The sequence below is a fragment of the Pundamilia nyererei genome, unplaced genomic scaffold (assembly GCF_000239375.1).
Source record: "Pundamilia nyererei isolate P.nyererei 1_Seehausen unplaced genomic scaffold, PunNye1.0 scaffold00047, whole genome shotgun sequence".
Classification (NCBI taxonomy): domain Eukaryota; kingdom Metazoa; phylum Chordata; class Actinopteri; order Cichliformes; family Cichlidae; genus Pundamilia; species Pundamilia nyererei.
The window spans coordinates 3,445,733-3,461,554 of NW_005187448.1; the positions used below are offsets into that span (position 1 = coordinate 3,445,733).

The 15,822-nt window shown below is 41.7% G+C and overlaps 2 protein-coding genes across 2 annotated transcripts; both read right to left on the reverse strand.

Moving 5' to 3' along the window:
* Window positions 1-377: 377 nt before the first annotated feature.
* On the reverse strand, window positions 378-9,343 carry inavaa (innate immunity activator a). Its single transcript, XM_005732663.1, has 10 exons — window positions 9,269-9,343; window positions 5,407-5,504; window positions 4,030-4,163; window positions 3,819-3,941; window positions 3,508-3,733; window positions 3,365-3,418; window positions 2,841-3,066; window positions 2,486-2,635; window positions 1,717-2,380; window positions 378-1,157 (listed from the first exon to the last, which is right to left on the reverse strand). The coding sequence occupies exons 2-10, from the start codon at window positions 5,468-5,470 to the stop codon at window positions 1,065-1,067; spliced, it is 1,734 nt and encodes a 577-aa protein (XP_005732720.1). The 5' UTR covers window positions 5,471-5,504; window positions 9,269-9,343; the 3' UTR covers window positions 378-1,064.
* A 1,336-nt stretch (window positions 9,344-10,679) lies between these two features.
* On the reverse strand, window positions 10,680-14,970 carry LOC102197386 (protein FAM107B). The gene is made up of 5 exons (XM_005732664.2): window positions 14,710-14,970; window positions 13,162-13,189; window positions 12,688-12,784; window positions 12,428-12,572; window positions 10,680-12,311 (listed from the first exon to the last, which is right to left on the reverse strand). The coding sequence occupies exons 1-5, from the start codon at window positions 14,731-14,733 to the stop codon at window positions 12,210-12,212; spliced, it is 396 nt and encodes a 131-aa protein (XP_005732721.1). The 5' UTR covers window positions 14,734-14,970; the 3' UTR covers window positions 10,680-12,209.
* Between the last annotated feature and the right edge of the window lie 852 nt (window positions 14,971-15,822).

A 15,822-nucleotide genomic window follows, 5' to 3' on the forward strand; every position in this document is an offset into this window, starting at 1 on the left:
GATCATTTTATTAAAGATGAAAGACTTTAGACAGTTTTTCAACTCTCAATAATGCCATAGTGATCTTTGATATATGGACCTGCAGCGGAGTTTAGGTCCAGACACGGCTAGTGACGTCAGACTTAACGACCGGATAGCCAAACCCCTCTGTTCTCCTATTGGATTATTAAATTTGTGATTGACATGACATTGGCCAATCAGATGAAACGAAGAAAAATGGGGTCAAAATTCGTACTTGTAACTTGAAACTTGAGTGCAGAGTTTCACACGTACTTTTTGGCTAAGTCCACACACAAATTCTTTTTACACACACAAAACTGATTTACAAGTACAAAATATTTATGACCACACTTTGAGCCCATACATAAAGCGAGAGGCAGGATACACTCAGATGGGTCATTTTGGTAATATTTTTATTATAAATATACAAAACATATCAAAACTGATACAATCACTCGGTTAGTAAGAAACACCATACCGCAGTGAAAACTTTCACCAAAATTGCCCTTAAAGGCATCAGTGGTTAATAGGAGTTAATAAGCAAGATTCAAATGTTAAGATTCAGCTCACTTCACATCATTATCAGACAGATTTCACTATGTATATCTACACATATACCTTTAAAAACTCATTGCTGTGCGTGCTTATAGGTGGCGTATCATAGTTTTAGTGATAAGTCTATGTTGCAAAAGGGGGGGGGGTCTTTAAATAATAAATATAGAATATAAGTCAAAAATTATATTAGAAATGAGGAAAGCTATTTTAAATCTACTGTGGGTGAACTGCATGTGCAAAATGTGTTCCAGCCACAAAAAAAGGTCTTCAAACAACAGCAAGTTTATGGTCTTTGTTGAAATAAGCTAAGAAACTGTATCAGATTTATTTCACCTCAGATGTATTACCAAATAAATAAAACTGGCATACCACCTTACATTAAATTAATCAGTGATACCAACAGGTCCACGTTTTCTGCATTATGTCAACAAACAATCTCACAGAGAGTCCAAAGACTTAATAAATAAAGGAATGAGTCATCATACTGCAGGGGGTTTTAGGCGTGTCAGCTACACCTGGCTCACAATCTCAGCATCCTCGGCGACAAACCACTGAAGGGGAGTCCCGTCTACAGCCCTCTGGAGAACCAGGTTACCTGAACCCTGTGAAAAAAGTCACAAAGCCAGCACATTGTAAATACATTAGATCTCTAATCTAGTTCAGTAAAAAATATTTCATGTTGTTTTCAAGTGAAAATGTGTCAATTTGCCAGAAATCCCATGGGGACCAAGCAACCTCTAATCAAAAAACAAGAGAAAGTGATGTATTTGAAAAAAAAAAAAAACCCCAAACCAAAACATAAAAACACAGGCTGTTGGCTCTTAGTTGCTAATGCTACCCAGTCAAATGCAAAGCATTAATGCCATCGTGTGACCCACATATCACTAGGACACAAACGTCAATAAAAGAGCTTTAAATTTAGGTCAGTGTAACGAGTAATACCACAAACTAACCACCACCTACTACCAGTTTAACCTGACTTTTTATATAAATAACGGCACACATACTAACTTGAGTACCTTTGCAGTATCCCAGCCCACACTTTTGGAATCACTGATCTAATTTACGAAAGTAACAGCTTCAATGCATTAATATGTTAAGAGTCAAACATATTAATGCATCTTCCGCCGCTGCCTTAACATAGCTGGTGCTTGTACCTACCTGTGCAAAAGGAGGCAGGTGAGGTGAAATGGGGCTCGTAACGCTCTGCTGTTCCCCGCAGCTTGGCAGTAGCTTCTGTAGCTGATTCCTTTGATGCCACGATTTCAGCTCCTCTGATACGACCTCCCGGGGCAGCAGCCTCACGGCGTGGTTTGGGTACTCTTTCAGCGAGGGCGTCCGCACGAGCCTGGTGTAAGGCGGAGGGGGCTTTAAGATGCTTCTCGGTGAAGGTGTCCCCTCCTGCCACTGTCGTTGCTGAGTGCTGCGTGCCACAGTAGAGATGAAGCACTTCCCCATGTCTGGAGCTTGCGGGGAGAGGGGTCCATCTTCCGCCACTGCCTTAACATAGCTGGTGCTCGTATTTTTGTGCATACTGGGGAAATGAGAGGCCCCTTTCTTCTGTGCTCCAAAGTGGAACCCGTAAGGCGGTGGGCAGAGCTTTGGGATCTCAGTCGGCTTCTCCCTGCCAGGAGAGCTAATGGTAGAGGATGACGAGTGCTCTGAGCTGCTGTCCTCAGAGCCGGACTGGTAAGGACGCAGAGGAGAGTACTCCGGGGAGCGCACCATGAAGTCAGCCACGCAGCGTCGCTGGGGCAGCCTAGCTCGACCTCGACTGCTCTCTGAGCTGAAACGCTCCACGTCAGATGGCTTTCTTTTTGGAAGTCTGAGAAGGGACATTGTGTAAAATTTGAAACATTAATACATACAACATTATTGTCTTTAAGTCCTCTGATAATGCAAATGACTCTGACATAACTTGTCTGTGTACCTGAAGGACTGGGAGTACTGCCGGCGTATGAACAGCTCCGGGGTGGAGGGGGCGCTGGTGGAGCTGCTGTGACGCAGGGCAGAGTTTTTCACAAACTGAGTGAGAGGAATCCTGATGCTCTCTGCAGACACCTGGGCTGCTGCTGGGCTACTGCACACAGGAGACATGACATGAGATATCGCACACATTCAGAAAAAGGAAGCTTTACTATGTGCTAATCCAGCACAAGAAGGCTGACATTGCACCTGATTTCATCTAAGTTCATCTATCAAATGGAAAACTGTAAAATAAGGTACAATCTAGCTTGGAGTATAATAGTGTATTTCACTAGTTGTTAGCATTCTTCAGTCCTTACCTGGACCTGCTGCTGCAGGCAGACGGAGGTTTGGTGGCCTTTTGGTAAGGATGGTCCAGACTGGACTCCTTCCAAGGGGAATTCTGGATGGGAGCGGGCTCGTGCTCCACACTGAGCTCGCTTGAGGACTGGTGCGATGTCTGCACAGTCTGGGCTGACAGCTGAAGGGGATCTGAATATGAAGCGTCCAACACTGGAGGTGAAAGGGGGCTGGACATGTCCACATCTATACAGGATTGGAGAGAACATTAAATAATGATTTCTAAACGGAAAACAAGTCAGTAGAGTATTCATTATTTTTAAAAATATTTAAATCACATTATTAAAGTGAGTTTTGGAATTTTAAACCCATGTTTGTTTTTACACATGACCCGCAAGTAATTTCATAAAAAGACATGTAGAATGATTTGCATGTTGAATGTGACACCATGCTCTATCAGAGCTGTCTTTTCTTCTACTGCATATTTAAATGAATGTCATGATAACCTTAAAATCATACAGGTAGAAATGTATTTTCAGCTCACCATCATCCAGCGCCACCACATCGGAGAGTGAGCTGTCATCAGACATGCACAGATCTGCACACAAACGCCAAACATTTTACATTTCCATTAAGTGCACTGCACGTTGCACAGCCTGGCCTGAAGGGGGCAGCAAAGTCACTCACCTTTGTTCTGGCTGCTGACGCTGGGTGAGTTGCACTCACTCTTGATTCTATGCTGGAACACGGCCTGCTGCAGTTCCTTCACTTTCTTCTCCTCCCTCTTGCACTGCTGCAGCCGGCCCTTCTTCTGTGGCTTACTGAGGTTCTCCTCAAGCGAGAGTTTGCGGGCTGCCTCAAAAATCTGCCGCTGAAGGGCCAATTCAGTTTCCAGCGCTTGCAACTCCGAGTCCTAAAAAAAGACAAACTCTGACCTTACATCTCAGCTGATGTGCTGACTCTTTCCACTAACACTTAACACCGATGGTGGTTTGTACCTGTTTATCTAGATGGATCAGACCTTCATCCAGCTTGAATGAAGCACCAATTCTCCTCCGAACACGTGGTGGCTTCTCATCTGGCATCATTGGATAGTCTGAGGGCAGTACACCTGTCAGCTCCTGTGAGGACAAAACAAAAGTATTGTTATGATGTAAAAAGAAGCAATCTTCAATACTGATTTAAAGCTTTAATCCAGGAGTCACTTACTGCCTCCCTGATGCAGAGTTTTCGGAGCTCCAGCAGGCAGATCTCCAAACGCTCCTCCAGAGATTGGTGCTTCAGCTTCAGGGCTCTGGTGTGGGTGGTGAGGTCCTTCACTGGGGACGTGGGGCTGTCGGGACCTGCAAAAAACACACACAAAATCAGGCTTTACCTGCGTCTGAACCTGACTTAAAATGACTTAAAAATAATTTCACTGTTATATTTTTTATTATATTTTATATAGTGTATATAAAGTGTTGTTATCAGTTCAGCCAGTGCTGCACAACTGATGTGCAAACATTTATTCTCATACCCCGTATAACACGGTCATTATGTACAATACTGAAGCTGTATTGTACTTTCCCGTCTGCATCATATGCTGTCATATAAGCTAACATTTGCTCTGCTGTGACGAGATGTTTTTAAATGCACTACATTACTGTATTAAATACTATAGTTAAACACAGATAATTTTTCCAAAAAAGGCTAATCCACAGAGTTTAATGGAGTCTTTCTTTGCCCACGCTCCACCCCTCTAATTAGTTTCATGACAGAAACAGAGTCAGAAAGACACACAGTACCTTCCACATATATTAAAACTGTATTATTCTTATGTGAGCTGATAATGAGTTAAAATAGACAGAGGGCTTATAAAGAGGAAAATGCAAATATTTGAGAAATCTGTTAAAAACATTTTTAAAGCTAAAAAATAAAATAAACCCAAAGTTGAGCCAGCACAATGAACTTCTCTGAGAAGGCAGAAATTACTCAAGCATAACATTAAACAACTAAAACGTAACTTTCTGTTCAGGAATGCAAACAAGTTTGCTTCTTAATAATAAAAAATAATAATAATCTGCTTTGCCATTTTTTCTGCTTTTTTGTATGAATATCAACATTAATTATATTATAGCATTAAAACTATCATTCTGTTTGCACAGACTGGTGGATTAAGCATTATAGAAACTGCCAATACTTTTCATACAGGGCAGCTATCGCAGAAACCTTACACTGAGTAGCGGTCTAAGAAGTTTGCTATCTTGTTATGTCAGCATTGATACTGGAGCTACAGCAGATATAGTACATCAGTACTGATGTAAAGCGTGGGTTGATAAATAGCAACAAACTTTTAAAAAAATGCTAAAGATGCAGTATGTTAGAGGAAAGTCAGACAAAATGTCCCAATTACATATTTACAAAGTAAAAATATATAAGTTTATTTAACAAAATGTCACCTGATTTATTTTTATTTCATTTCTCAAATGTTAATATAGCTATGAGCCTCAAATTCCATTATACTCTTAGTTGTAAGTAACAGTATGAAATCTGCAAAAATGAAAGATGCAGATACTTGACTGGACATCTGTTTAGTACAGTCCTTACCGGAGTTTAGGATAATCCCACTGTCCGTGTCGCTGATCTCTTCTTTACTCTCGATGGCCGTCATCTTGTCTCTCTGCTCTTGACTTTTTTATATATACCTGTTGGAAACAACAAAGTTTATTCAGATGACTAAAATGAGACCGTTTACTGCTAGGAATAAACTGCTTGTATTCCCCCTCACATGGATTCGATAAGTCTGTCTCTGCTGCTTCACTTAACAAAAGTGAAAGACTGGCAAGTGTCCTTTTTACACACTTATCTGTGCAGCTCTCCATCTCCCTCCCCCTCCTCCACCCCTGTCGCCCTCCCTTTGCTCACTCACAAAAGAAGCAGACCCCCACGGTTGACTCGGCACATGTGCGGGGTTAATCTGAATCACGGTGCCATGGTGACGGGGCATGCTGCGGCTGCGGCTAGGGGAGTGTGTCGCCATGAGGCGTGTCAGAGGGCGTTTAAAGAGCCCAGACCCCGAAAAAGAAAGCAGATGGCAGCGGGAATTACCCCACTTATGGACTGCACCTGTTCCCCCTGTGCACCCCTTCCTCGGCTCCCATTCAACCAGTGTCCAGAAAACCCCCTGGGAGCTTTGAAGTGGAAGAATGTCTAAATGCTGGGCTTGTACTCGCAGCATCAGATCACAAGGTGCCTGCTGACTCCTGTGCAATGCTGAGCACAAAAACCTGGCCGACACAATTCTTGTTTATGACCCGCTCTGTGCCATTGTTGCTCTCCAGCAAACATGTGACTAATAATGAACTAAAACAAGGTGTGGAGTGGAACAACAGCAAGAAGAGAAAGACAGTGACAACAACAAATTGGAAATAGCGTTCAACAAGCTGACAGCCATTTAAATTCAGACCATGAGCCTGTGTGTGGTTGTTGTCTTGAAATTACCTTAGGGTAGCGGAGACAGAGAATGCTGCCTTTGTTTTCTCAATTTTGTAGGTCATTTAATTTATTTTGGATCTCACATGTCTCAGACTTCTTCTAAAAAAGCTAGCAGATCACAAGAGGCAACATTATGGTCTCTAACATGGTTAAAGGATGTTATTTCCTTGCCTTGCATCAATGCCACATATTCATAAACTTTTTGGGCCAGCCAAACCTCATTCGAAAAGTGAATGATGTGTCACTGGTCAGGAATAAAAGGGGAGGTAAGATGCCATGAAAATAGACACCACATGACAGTAAGGCTTCTGTGTATAATCCTTAGCTCCTGTGTTTGGTGATTGTATCAGGCCTTTTCCTGTAGAGACAAGGAAGGCACAGAGCCTGCGTGAATGAAAACCTTCTCTGACAGGATATTATTGTGTGTCCTATAGGTTTTCTCCATTCAAAACAGCAACTCATGCGAACTGACACAGCTATGAGCAGCCAGTGGCACAATGGAACACAGCTAAGCAGCTCGAGTTAGTAAAACAACACTGCAACAAAGGGCCTGTGTCCCAAAACCAGCCTAAATAATCTGCTGCAGGCGCAATATCTGCTGACAACTGTGGCTTGAGCGGCTGTGCCGGGTCAATATTGAGACAAGGCTGTTGAGACAGCGAGAGAGTATCAGAATGGAGCAGGGCTGAGATTTTAAGGTGCAAGGTTTTGCTCCCAGACACATGGCTCCATGCTGCAGCAATCTAAAGCTAAATACGTCAACAGGAATCCAGCCTGGTAATCAGAGACAGACAGGGTAATGTGGGATTTACCCACTTACACCCCATAACTGTCTGAAGACTTTCACAAGAGTCTGTGGTCGGAGGTCTAGGCTGATTGAGTGAGTGAGTGGGTGAGTTGGTGGGTGTGTGGATGAGTTTGGGAAAAACTCTCACTTGAAGTCGCAGTTTATTGCCAAAACGCTGATGCCATTCGTCACAGCTTTCATAAGAACCTGGAGCCGTGGGATTGTTGACATTACGCTGTAAAGGAGCGCCAAAAAACCCCAAGACTTTTCACGATTGACTGTGACAGGAATAGCAGTCCATTTCCAGAAGTAAAGCTGCTGATAGCACAGTCTCCACCCGGAAGACCTGATTGATGTAGTCAAAACATCTTAATTCAGGGAAGTGTTTGATCACTGCTTATGATGTCTGCCTAGAAACACATCAGGAGTACGAGATGACTGTCCCACCCATCCTCACTGGTCACTGGACCATGACTGTGTAACATCTACGGAAGTTGATGTTTATGGCAAAAGATCACAATGTGGATTTACTGTCTCCCAGACTTCCCCCACCACCCTTTCCCATGAGCCTCTGGAGCTGCGTACTCCTGGATTGCAGCCATCACCTCCGTGCTCATTACCACTGTGGTCGGCCCTGGAATTACCAACGGGGACCGTGAGGGTTGCCTGAAACCAGACCGAGGCCTGTTCAAACCCTGTAATTAAGATTCTCTTCTGAATGCTGATACTATGGAAGAAACCAAACGACTTTACAGCATGCCTTCTTTTTTTTTCAGAGTCTCATGGAAAGCCAAAATCCATTCAGCAAAATGGATCCGCTCTGTAGACAATATATGCTGCTGGAAGAAAAGTGTACCAGAGTGGGGGAGTTGCAGGCAAGAGAAAAAAATGAAGTATTGTATTACAAAGGACATCACTGCAGTGAGATCCTTGCCTTAAGAAGCAGTGCTGAGTTTGAAAAGAGCAGTAAAAGAGGCTGTGATAGCATGAGCTTCAAAAGGAATGGTATCAAAGACTTGATATGTTGTCAGCATCTTTCCTCTGACAAGTTTCATTCAGAACAAGACTTTCAGGCAGACAATGCAGGGGTAATAAGCACCAAGCCGATCTGCTTTCAGTCACTGGAGGCCATATGCTGACCAGACACACCAGCTCTGTCACAGCCCAGTGACAGTGTAAATACCAAAGGCCAGAAGAGATCCTCCATTGTTCTCCAGAGGCTGAAGCACTGGCTGGGGGTGATCATGATTCATGACACCTTGTCCCTCTGAGTCATCATTTCTGAAGCCTCTGAATGGACACTGATGGTCATCTCAGACCATCGCCGGGATGTGGTTACAGCTTGTCACCCTCAAGTGCCCACCACTCACAAAAGAAGTGGAGGACGACACAGAGGTGTTGTCTCCAGCATCACAGTGACACTTCATGCCTGTCTGTGTTTGTTCTTCTGCTGAGGACAACAAAACAGCTGGTACTGACAAGCCTTTTCCCAACCATAAGTCCTGCAGGGTTGTTTATCTTTCAAAGCAACCTGTTCATTCATTTAGCAGCCCAGTTATTATTGAGTCTGGTGGTTGTATTTCTGACATCTTTTTCTGGTCTGTAGTAGTCAGTGCTTCACTCAAGTAAAAACACCACACCCCAGTAATCCATTACAAGTAAAAGTCTTGGATTTGCATGTTTTCAAGTACTGAGAGTGAGTGTACTTACTCTGTATCATCGCCAGACCATATTATACTAGTGGGTCGTTACTACTGACGCATAAATCAAATAAGCATTTCATAGCTGCTCACTAATCTACACATATCAACACAAGGCACATTATATTTATGGTTTAGCTTAGCTCGCTTTTATATGAGTGTAAAAATAAGCAAGCACACAAGCAGTGAAATAAAAAGTCAAAAAGATTTTCATCTAAACCATGATGGATTAAAGGAGAGATTAAGAGAGAAATGTTTAGATGTGTCATAATAGCATATCCCTTGAAGTTATTTCTGTTTTAAGCATTATATACCGCACAAATAGCCAGTTTGGCTAACTGCTCAGTAACGTTTCTCTAAAATTTAATTGTATAAAAACTTCCAGCTTTGCCTACCTTTTTGCTGTTTACATTAACATCGACGGTTATTTTATGACTTCTTCTTTTTAGCGGGTGTTGCTAACGCACAGAAAATAGTCTGTACTTACGTTTCAGCTCGCGGTCTGTTCCTCTACATCAGCATCTTTCCTGAGGCAGCGAGAGTTCAAACTTTCTCTGGTCAGATGTGAGGGAAGAGCTCCGGACATCTGTTTCAGACGAGTCCACTTTCTGGATCAAACTACGGGCGAGCTTTGTTGATTTTTGCTTCAGTATTTATGTAAAAATATTCATTTTTAAATTAACTTACATTTAAGTCACAGCTCACGCTTTTGTAAAATAGAGTAATTTCGGCTTAATCGAATGGGATTTTATTTTTTCTGTCTGCAACGCCCCCCTCGCTTCTTGTATTGGTTTGGTCCGACGCTGCAGACTTTCCAGACACGCTTTGCTTGTTGACACAGCACGCGACTGCTGAGGGGGGGCTTCATTTGAGAAAAGGCACAAAAGGCGAAAGGGAGGCGGTAGAGGCAAAGTTTTGTTAAAAGAAAGAAAGAAAACAGGACAGCTGGCTGGTAAGTGCTGGCTGAGAAGACCACGCTCTCCTCTTTCCTCCGCCATGATAATGAAGAATTGTGTACAGCGTGAGCCATTCACCCATTAACATAAATAAAACATAATTAAAATGACAGAGAAATATACTTTTAATTGCTGTTTAGTTTCCACAAAGCTATATTTAACCATGTGATCTTCTTTGTAATTCATTTCCATGTAATTCGCTTACATTTATTATTATTATTATTATTATTAATTTATTTTTTTTGATGCTGGTCCTTTTATTATTACTTTGCCTTAGACAGTGTTGCACGTTTACTCTTCACTACATTTATTTGACATCTGTAACCAACTAGTGCTCAAGTTCTTACACAAAATACATGTATGTAACTTATGAAATGCTAAACTATTTAAAAAATTAAAATTATGAGAATAGCCTTTAGGCTATTTGCATGCGTATAATTATACAATAATGTTACCTCACATCTTAACTTTAAAAGTACAGTACTTATGTGTTATTGCACATTTAAAGTTGTTCTGTTAATTCAATTTGCACATGTGGGTTTCTTTTGTGTATGACATAATTGCTAAAACTACTTAAAATAAATTCTGAAACAGCAAACTGGCTACTACTATGTGCCCTCAGCCGGTTGTATCAGTGACCCTTGGGTATTCCTAGTCTATAGATGATGAAAAGCCTTCTCCAGATGGCCTGTGCTTTCTCCTCTCATGGCGTGATGGAATGAAAAGATCAGCTAATTAAGCAAAGTCCCATATCCATGTGAAAGAACCGTGAGAGCCCTCGGGGAGTGGAGCCGCATGCAAATCAGTCCCCAGTGCTTTGAATGGTGTCCAGTGCAACAAAACATCACAGCAAGCTATAAACCTTTCATTTCCACAGCACTCAGACACTCTAAAAAAATCCCAAGTCATGACAGAGAAGAATAAACAAACATGCATATTTTGCAGTGTTGGGGAATTTTTATTCATACAAAACAGCTCTGTTGAAAATGTTCCTCTCAGCAGTTGCATAATGGTCTTTACGAAGGACAGAATCAGGCTTAACTGATATCTCATGCTCATTTGATCCTGGAAGAAGCATGTGAAACTAATTTGGAAAAAAAAATAGTATAATTAGTATAGAAAAACATTTTAAAAAATCCAGACTCATAGCTCAGTGCGAGCTTTCTCTATTATTTCACTTCCCAATCAGAAAAAGAACTGTGACTGACTTTATGGAAGTACACTATATTGCCAAAAGTATTCACTCATTCATATTCAGTCTAGCTGTTTCAATCACTTGTGTGATAAAAAAAAATCAAGAGCCTAGCACGCAGACTGCTTGTACAAACATTTGTGAAAGAATGGGTTGCTCTCAGGAGCTCAGTGAATTCCAGCTTGGTGCAGTGATAGGATGCCACCTGTGCAACAAGTCCACTTGTGGAATTTCCTCATTACTAAATATTCAACAGTCGGCTGTTAGTGATATTACAACAAAGTGAAGGACATTTGGGAATGAAAGCAACTCACCCACTAAGTGGTAGGTCATTTAAAAATCACAAGGATGGGGTCAACGGATGCGCAGAGGTCAGCAACTTTCTGCAGTCAATCTCTCCAGACTTCTTGTGGCCTTCAGAGTAGCTCAAGAACAGTCTGTAGAGAGCTTCATGAAATGGGTCTCCATGGCCGAGCAGCTGCATCCAAGCATCACGTAACCAAGCACGAGCGTTAGGTACAGTGGTGTGAAGCGCACCGCCACTGGACTCTACAGCAGTACTGACCTGTTCTCTGGAGTGGCAAATCACGCTTGAGTCTGGGTTTGCTAGTTGCCAGGAGAACAGTACTTGTCTGACAGCACTGTGCCAAGTATAAAGTTCGGTAGTGGAAGATTATAGTGTGAGGTTGTTTTTCAGGAGTTGAGCTTGACTCCTTAAGAAACTCTTAATGCTTCTGCGTACCAATTCATTTTGGACAATTTCATGTTCCCAACTTTGTGGGAACTTGACCGACCTGCACAGAGTCCTGATCTCAATCTGACAGAACACCTTTGAGATGAATTAGAGTGGAGAGTGTGAACCAGGCTTTCTCATCCAACTAATGGAATTTTTTGACCTTCTGGAAGAATGGTCAAAAATTCCCACAAACACATTCCTAAACCTTGTGGAAAGCCTTCTTAGATGAGTTGAGTCTGTTGTAGCTGCAAAGGGTGGGCTGAGATCATATTAAACACTACAGATTAAGAATGGGATGTCACTCAAGTTCCTATGCATGTGAAAGCAGACAAGAGAGTGCTTTTGGCAAAATAGTGTATTTCTGGATTACATGTTAGCCTGGTATGAGTGATTGCTTACACAAAATGTGATAACTCAAAGTACATTGTGAAGAAACGTAAAGCAAAATGGTGTATGCGGGTTGTAGCTCTGTAGACTGTGAACATCCAGATTTAGGGCCACTATGGTGAGATGCTGCAGGGGCTGATGGGAGAGCCTCAGGGCCTCACTGCTCAAACGTCTGTGTGCGCCTCAGGTTGTCCTTCACACGGACAAACTCTGGGATCTTCTGCTGACTCTCTCGCTGCCTGATCTCCTCCTGCTCGTACTGTTGGGGGGAAGGACATCAGTTTATCCCAACAAAGTTAAAGAGAAAGCCTGAGAAGAGCCAGGTTGTATTCTGTTAGTATTTTGTGAAATCCCTCTCAGTTATGTGCCTCTTACCTCTTGCAGTTTCTGCTGCCTCTTGCGGAGCTCCATCTCCAGGTCTGAGGGCTGTCGTTGTGCCATCTCCGCCTCCTTGTGCAGCTCCAGTCTGCGCTGCTCCAACACTCGCTTCAGCTCCGGTTTCTCCTCCAGCAGCAGACCCCTTCAAAGTCAGAGCTACAGTTTTACCGACACATGCAAACACAAAATTCCTGCCAATCTCTGTTTCAGTGGGTGACGACTTTAAGACCACAGAGTAAAAGGAGTTTTCGGCGTACCGTTTATGGCTGAGCAGCAGCTCTCGGTGCAGGTTATGATAGCTCGGCGCTTCTGTTGAGGAGCCGTTGAGTTTCTTCTGCTCACTGCTGCTGTCACCTGTGGATGGACCAACTCAAAATTCTTCTTAAAGCTCATAAATGTGAAAAAAAAAAACAAGTTTGACTCTACCTTGTTATTAACTATCACATGGTAACAGAATGTCCTCATAGTTTTGATTGTTGGAGATACAGAATTGTAACATTTAATCGAAGTGTCATTGAAGATCATTTTAAACACAGAATACACTGCTTCATTCACCCGGCAGTACTGATGGATGAAGCTACTTAATATAAAAGATGATTATTTCTAGCTAATTCTAATCCTACTATAACGACTATATATTTGACTGATAGCAATATTTGATTGGTAACATATACATGATTCTGCTATCAATCAAATCTAATCTATCATTCAACATTTGTGCTTTAAACTACCTTTTTTGAGAAGCCCATATCCCAGTTTCTGTGAGATGTCATATGCAGTCAAACAAGAGAAAAAGAAAAAACGAAGCTCTTTGTTAGTGATTTCACAAGTTAATTACTTTGCATGTGAACACTGATGCACACAGCCTGGTTTGTCAAAACATCTTTGTTGTGATCGTCCCTTCATGTGACAGAGGGTATAATTAGCTAAAGGCTAAAAAAGACGGTGCCTGCTGTGCTGCTTAAGTACGTGAGCTTCGTTTAATGAAGGTGACATAACAGCTCTGCCAGTCTGTCAGAGAGGTAGTTATGCAGTTTTGGTGTGTGACAGAGAGCTTTATTTGTAGTGGCAAATAAAATGATGTAACCACACAGAGTCAGGCCACTTACAGTGGAAGGAAAACGTGGTTGTAACACAATCGTTTACTTCTGCCACACCCACTGAAACCGGATAGCCAGGAGACACAGATTACAACGACCAGGGAGCAGATGGCAGATGCTGTTATGACTCGCGTTTCTCAGGCAAAGTCAGGCAAGCCAATAAGACCAAGACGCTGACATAAACAAGTCCAACAGCTGAAATATGATCCCAAACTCTGTATTTGGTATTGTGCCTTTTACTATTCCTGCTGTAGTTATAAGCCTCCAGATTCAGGGCCTTCTTGGGCCCCTGCAGGGGAGATAACCAGTCAGGTGTAAGGCCTGATGAAAGCCATTGTTCCAATTAAGGCCTGAAGGTTTCAGATGGATTACAGGAAGCTCTCACCTACTTGCAGAAATGCTCTGAAGTGTCAGAAGTTAGCTTGATGATGCCGCTCTGTGATACTAAGCAATCTGTCTGTTGGACTGAATCAGTCAAAAGATACGTTTTTTGACCATTAATCATTATAATGTTGCTGTCAGATTAAAATACTTTATTCTTCTTAGGAAGTTCAACACAGCTGCCTTGTATCTTCAGGCTGTTTGTTCTTATGTAAAACCATCCAGGCTCCAAGATGACCTTGTTATGTAATCACTTCAGATGTGACTTTGATCAAAGATTGAACAGCAATGTTTTGACATTGCAATAATATTATATCAAATGTTCAAATCAGCTCACTGATCAGAACAATTCGGACTTCGAGACAGCATTTAAATGCCCACCATGGAGCTAAAATATGCACAATGAATTTTGTGTTTAAAACACATTAAAATGCAGAAAAGTCTTTAATGAAAACAGACATTGTGCTGCTAACATATATAGTTTCATAATAACAGAGATTAAAAATAACTATAATGAACTTGTTGAGTATTAGTGTCAATAATATTTAATCTGCAATAACAAGATTCTGTAAGAAGGCACAGTTTATATATTTGTGGTCAAAGTGTCCATCATATGAAAAGTTACATAACATCTATGTACTTTAATCACAATAAACTTTGACTGTAAGCCCACTGAAGCAACACATGTGGTCTGACCAAAGGTGAACTAAACCTTTGACAGATGGACATCAGACCAGACACTGACCTCTCACTCACTAGACGGCGGCAGCGCTGCAAGTAAACAACTAGAAAACTCACTTTTTTTACAGCTGACCCCTCCATGGCAGGATGGTGGAGGCCCACTGTCTTGTGCCCAGCAGCAGCGTTCCTGTTTTAGTCCATTGCTAAAAGAATTGCACGTCCTCACTCCGTCGGTCAATCGTCTTTTTCCTTGCTGCATCCAAGGCAAGCATGTTGTTGATGACAGATCCACAGACTCAATGTGCCATCTAGCAGTAGTCAATAGTGGTAGTAGACACTGAAATCTTATTACGCCATTCTAGATTACTTCACAACCCCCACACGGCATAGGATGTTAGATTAGGTAATTGCCGCTGACACAAATGCAGCTTAAAACCAACCTAACACGGTACTATTACCAGTCGACTCCTCTTCCTCCCAGCCCATTAGCACTGACAGACAGTCCAGCAACAAAGGTCTTCAAAGAAACATAATATGGTGATGGTTGTCACAGTTTGGGGACTGAGACGATCATAGAAAACCCAAGTACAACCGGAAATGTCCTGCCATAAACTTTGTGAATGTTTACTGGTTAGATCTATAAGAAACTGGTACTGGTAAATAAACTGGTACAGATATCAAAATGTGCAAGAAGACTGTGTGAATGCATTGTTATTTGTTGTTTGTGAATGACTGTGTTTTCACTCTCATACAGGAGCTGCGAAGGTTTGTGCCACTGTGCTCACATCTTTACATCTTCAACCATGCGCTGATGTATTTGTACTTTAAATTCACTTTTTGTAGCAGTTAGGGAGGTTTGGATGTTTTACTAAAAAACAATACTGACTAAACACTTTATTCAGGTTAGACTTATAACGATACACACATACATCACACTGCATGTATTTAAGTGTGTATCAGTGTATGTGTAGTCACAACACAGTCTTTTCTTAATCAGTTCTGAGGACACAAAGACTTCCACATGCTGTATCTATTTCTGTGTTTTTCAGCTTACAAATACCCTATAAAAGTAATTATTTTGTATTTATTTACAATTGTTAGGTCCATTATAGTTATGTTAAATGTATCTGTGGCATAAACACTAAACAAGAACAAGAATAGATTAATTCTTGTTGTATAAATACAAGCTGAAATGTCATCTGGTGGGGTTTAGTCTACATACTTTACATT